The sequence below is a fragment of the Limulus polyphemus genome, unplaced genomic scaffold, assembly GCF_000517525.1.
Source record: "Limulus polyphemus unplaced genomic scaffold, Limulus_polyphemus-2.1.2 Scaffold2233, whole genome shotgun sequence".
Lineage (NCBI taxonomy): Eukaryota > Metazoa > Arthropoda > Merostomata > Xiphosura > Limulidae > Limulus > Limulus polyphemus.
The window spans coordinates 174424-179349 of NW_013667843.1; the positions used below are offsets into that span (position 1 = coordinate 174424).

Below are 4926 nucleotides of genomic sequence, written 5' to 3' on the forward strand. Positions count from 1 at the left end.
TTTTTTGCATATGACGGGTTTGTAATGCTTACTGAAGGTCTGCCAAATTTTGTGAAGATATACACTCTATATATCAAAAGTTAGTAGTATCAAATCTATAAAGACTATACAAGTGCAAAAACGTTGCATGGTTTGTCAAATTGCCCGAGTATGTGTGGAGAGAGTTAAATATTAAATAGATATCTTTCCATGTTATGTGCTGACTTGTTGCTATAAATAAAAGTGTATGTATACATACACTTTACCATATTTCCCAGAACATAAGGTCATTCTAGAAAGATAAAAAGGATAATTTAGATTTATTTAGATTTTTGTGTGTGTGTGTGTGTGTGTGTATGGTTACAAGGTTGGTCAACTTAACCAACTTTGTACAGTTGTAAGGTAGAGAAAATAAATTAGAGATAAAATATAAAGTTTTACTGAAAACAAACATTTGAAATGTATTTGGGAGGTTTAGAGATAACTCAAATGAAAGTTGAGATTTTTGAGATGAAGAAAAGTATTTTTAATCTAAACATGAAAATCTCTCTGCACACAGACTAGTGAAAACAAATAGTCCATATATTCACAGAAAAAACGTTTTTTAATTTATTAGAAATATTCTTTTGTATGTGAAAAAACTTATAATGTTTACTGAAAGTCTGCCAAATTTTGTGAGGGTATACTATATTAAAAGTTAGTAGTATCAAAGCTAGAAAGACTTTAAACAAGTACAAAGAGGTCACGTGGTTGGTCAAATTGACTGAGCCTGTGTTCAGAGAGTTAAACTACTTTATTGTAATTGTATATGAATAAACTTAGCATTCAAACGTAGTTGATAGATCAAGTTTTAATACTATATACGTATGTTTTAATTTCATAATTTTATAAGGAAATACTTGAACAAATCTTCCATCTTCCCTAATATGGGAATTGAATTGTGACATTTGATCTCTATGTCTTCCTTCTTCTCTAATATATTTATCACCCCTCCAAGAAGTATAGAATTTAATGTAAATTACTCATTATAATAGTTTTACTCAGGCAAAGCATAATTTTATAGCCTTCAATCTTAGTTATTCATGTAGCCATAAACTAGAAAATCAAACCCACTTGCCACACCCACTTATCTCACCCTCTTTTTCACAAATTACCAATAATTCTCTCTGAAGTTTCATATTATATCATTTATAACCAACAGAAAAACAAAATTTTAATCTATCAAACAACATTAAATGCTATGTTATTTTCAGTACAGACTATTAGGTATTTTATCTTCAGTTTACAAGTTTATCTCGCAGTGCTCAGATCAAGTAGCTATGTCAAGTAATTTACAGCTTTATTAGTTAGTCATGGTTCAAAGGGCAATAAAATGATAAAATTAAGTAGAGACGAACATAGACTGTTATAAACCTTAAGTTATTTAGGATAAAAAATTTTTAGTTTTTGTTACAGTCTAGACAGAAAAAAAAGGTTAATTTAGTTCATACTTTTTTGTGGCGGTTACAAGGTCGATCAAATCAACCCAGTCCTTATACAGTTAGGGTAGCAAAAACATAAAAATATAAAGTTTTAATAAAAAAAAAATCTGATATTTATTTAGGTTTTATAGGTTAAGCAAATGAAATTTAAAAATTTTCAAATAAAGAAAAGTATTTTTAATCCTAACATGAAAATTACTTTGCACTTGGAGCAGTCAACACTAGCTCCATTTATTTACAGACAAATCTTTATCAAAAATACCTAATTTTTTGTGTGCATAATTCTTGTAATGCCTACTGAAAGCTTGTCAAATTTTGAAAAGATAAACATACCACATTAAAAGTTATAGTATGGAAACTCTGAAGATTACTTTGTGATTGCATGGTCAATCCCATCGACAAACCTCGTGTGGTAAGAGTTAATATACAGATGAGAATAATTTTACTTTTAAAAATAATAATTCAGTAAAAAATCAAGTCTATAGTATCTGTGGACAATATAGTGTATAGGAATGTACTTATAGTAGCTGTATTTTATTCTCACAAAAACAAGACAAAATTTAAATGGCAAAACCACATGTGTCAAACTATCGTAATAAAGCTTAATAAATGTAATGTTTTGAAGTAGAATAAAACAAAAAAAAACAGAAAGTTCACACAACATGGAAAAAATTCATGTTGAACTTCAAGTTTATCCCATTCATTTCCTTTGATGAAGACATAACAATGCCAAAAAATAGTGCTTATCAATATTTCTCATGAAACTGCATACTTACATATGTAATAAAGCTTAATAAATGTAATGTTTTGAAGTAGAATAAAACAAAAAAAAACAGAAAGTTCACACAACATGGAAAAAATTCATGTTGAACTTCAAGTTTATCCCATTCATTTCCTTTGATGAAGACATAACAATGCCAAAAATAGTGCTTATCAATACTTCTCATGAAACTGCATACTTACATATGGTGGTTGCTTCTTTGCACGACAAAAACAACACATCTCTTCTGGTGACCAGTCTTGAGGACTACTGTTCTCTAAGTCTTAAAAAAATACAAAAAAAACATTAAACAAGAGAAGTTTGTGTTCATAAGTTTGTATACCAAACTATTTACCCTTCCATTTAACCATTTTACAAAAATACAGCAATATAGTTTACAAGATGTAATTATTCATTCATTAACTGCTTCACCATATCATTTTCTCAGCTGCAAAATTTAACTAAATCTTAAAATTAGAGTTTTTGACCAAGTACAAAATTACTCTACAAAACCTCCAAACAAGGTATTTTTGGCATGTGGAGACTAAATTCTTCTTTAGAACTGAAAAACATTAATAACAAATGTAATGCGATTGTGCAAAGAGGAAACATGAAGCTATGAAGAATTTAGAGAAATGAATATATTTAAAGCTTTCATGCTTGTAACAGCCATTATACCACTGCTGTATTGCATTCAGATATATAAGACTTCAAAAATAATTGTGCAAACTTACTTACTGATTGAATTTCTTAGCAATGTCATTACATTATAATTATTCTAATTTCATTTAATAACTGACTTGTAAATGTAAATTCTACATGTAAGCATACATATATTTATATAGATTACATAATCTGTGTAAAAAATTCCTGAGAATGAGAGTCACCTAAAGATACTTTATGAATTCTACAGATACAGCATGACACATCTTAAAATGTAATGTACTTATCACAAGTGAGTCGAGATAATGATAAGGTAGAATTACTAATTTGAGAATTTGTTAACTACTAATCTCAAGCCTGGTATAAATCAGCAGTATTCAACAGTATCACTCCTCATAAAGATGCAAGAAGACAAAATATATTTTATTGTATAAGATTTTTTCAACTGTCTTCATCATATGAAACTGAAAATTTAACAAGGTTGTAGGAGATTTTAAGATTCTTAGTATGAAAACAAAGATCCTACACTACTATAGAAGATGCTGTACTGGTTGTGCAAAGCACGCGAGTATTAGAAAATATAACATCATTACTTATCATATTTTTACTAAAACCACTTTTAGAGCTACTACAAGTCATGTCTCAACCTTTTGTAAAACTGGTTTCCAAAAAATCCAAAATATTTTTTGGGGAAGAAAAACTGGTTTGCTAACTAAACAGAAACAATGTTGATGAAGTATGGGATTTTTTTTTCTTTGTTCAATAAAGCTAGTTAAGCTAGCTGAAAAAGAATATATTCTTATTAAGTTTTAAGGTTTTAAACAAAAAGCCTTTTCTTCAATGAAGGATAAAAAAAAAATGAAATTTTCATTAAATAAAAACATGCCTAGCTTATACAACCCTTAAATTAACTTGGTGACTATATAAATTATGCTAACAGGGTAATAATAGTTGTTTGTGTGCTCAAACTATAGTGAAATTACAAAGCTACTGGCTGAAATCAAAGTTTGTGTTAACTTTTATCATGTATAACATGTTTTTGCAGATTGGATCCAAGAGAATATAAATATATTGGTAGTTCAAAAGATAAAATACAGAAAATGCTACTTGCAGAATCCCACTCTGGTAAATTTTGGCTAACAAGTGACATCCAAAGTTTTGTTGACATTCCATGTATGAAATTGAGGATAAAAAGGAGTTCAAATCCAATAGTTATAATGAGTATCCTAAGGCAAGGTGTTTGAACACAAGAAACATATTCTTAGTTTTCAAATTGTAAAAATTAATATAAATGTGCACCAATTAGCATTTTTTGCAACAGCAGTAAAGAATCACCAAGGAGGAGTGGATGGTGGTATCCCAAAAGTTAATCAATAAGTATCTAAACACAAAATGAAATACAGTAAACCCTCCAACAATGAGGGTTCGTCCAACACAGATTGCTTATACACACAAAAATAAAAGCAACCAATTATCTGCCGAACATGAAAAATTAAATTATCCACAGTTCGCCCAACATGCAAACATATGAGCACTCTAGAATGTTATAGCTTTCTCAACACGGGCTCGGTATCCTTTTTGTATTCATTTAGTCTTTATAGATTTAATACTTCTAACTTTCAATATAGTGTGTGCATCTTCACAAACATTTGGCAGTCTTTCAGTTAACATTATAAGTCTTTCACATACAAAAAAAATCACATTCTTAGTGAAGTATTTTTAATAAACTAAAATAAAGATTTGTCAATGAATGTGTTGAGTATTTGTTATGAATCCCTAAAACCTCCTAAATACATTTCAAACCTTTTTTTCAGAAAAATTTATATTTTATCTGTTATTTTCTGTACTCTATCTCTATATGGGATTCAGTCAATTTTACCGACCTCATAACCACCAAAAATAAATCTAAATAAACCTAATTTACCCCTTTTTTCCTTTCTAGAATGACTTCAAATTGTAACATGAAACTACATTCGTTTATCCTAAATAGCTCTAAGTTAATAATGTTATACATCTACTTTAATTAAATTTTATTGTTTTATT

General features: G+C 28.7%; 1 protein-coding gene across 1 annotated transcript in view; it reads right to left on the bottom strand.

Moving 5' to 3' along the window:
- The window catches only part of LOC106466352 (mushroom body large-type Kenyon cell-specific protein 1-like), a 59586-nt gene that overhangs the window by 37675 nt on the left and 16985 nt on the right, over positions 1 to 4926 (bottom strand). Inside the window, exon 3 of the mRNA XM_013926631.2 lies at positions 2424 to 2503. Coding sequence (XP_013782085.1) covers positions 2424 to 2503 — 80 coding nt within the window. The remainder of the gene's footprint in view (positions 1 to 2423; positions 2504 to 4926) is intronic.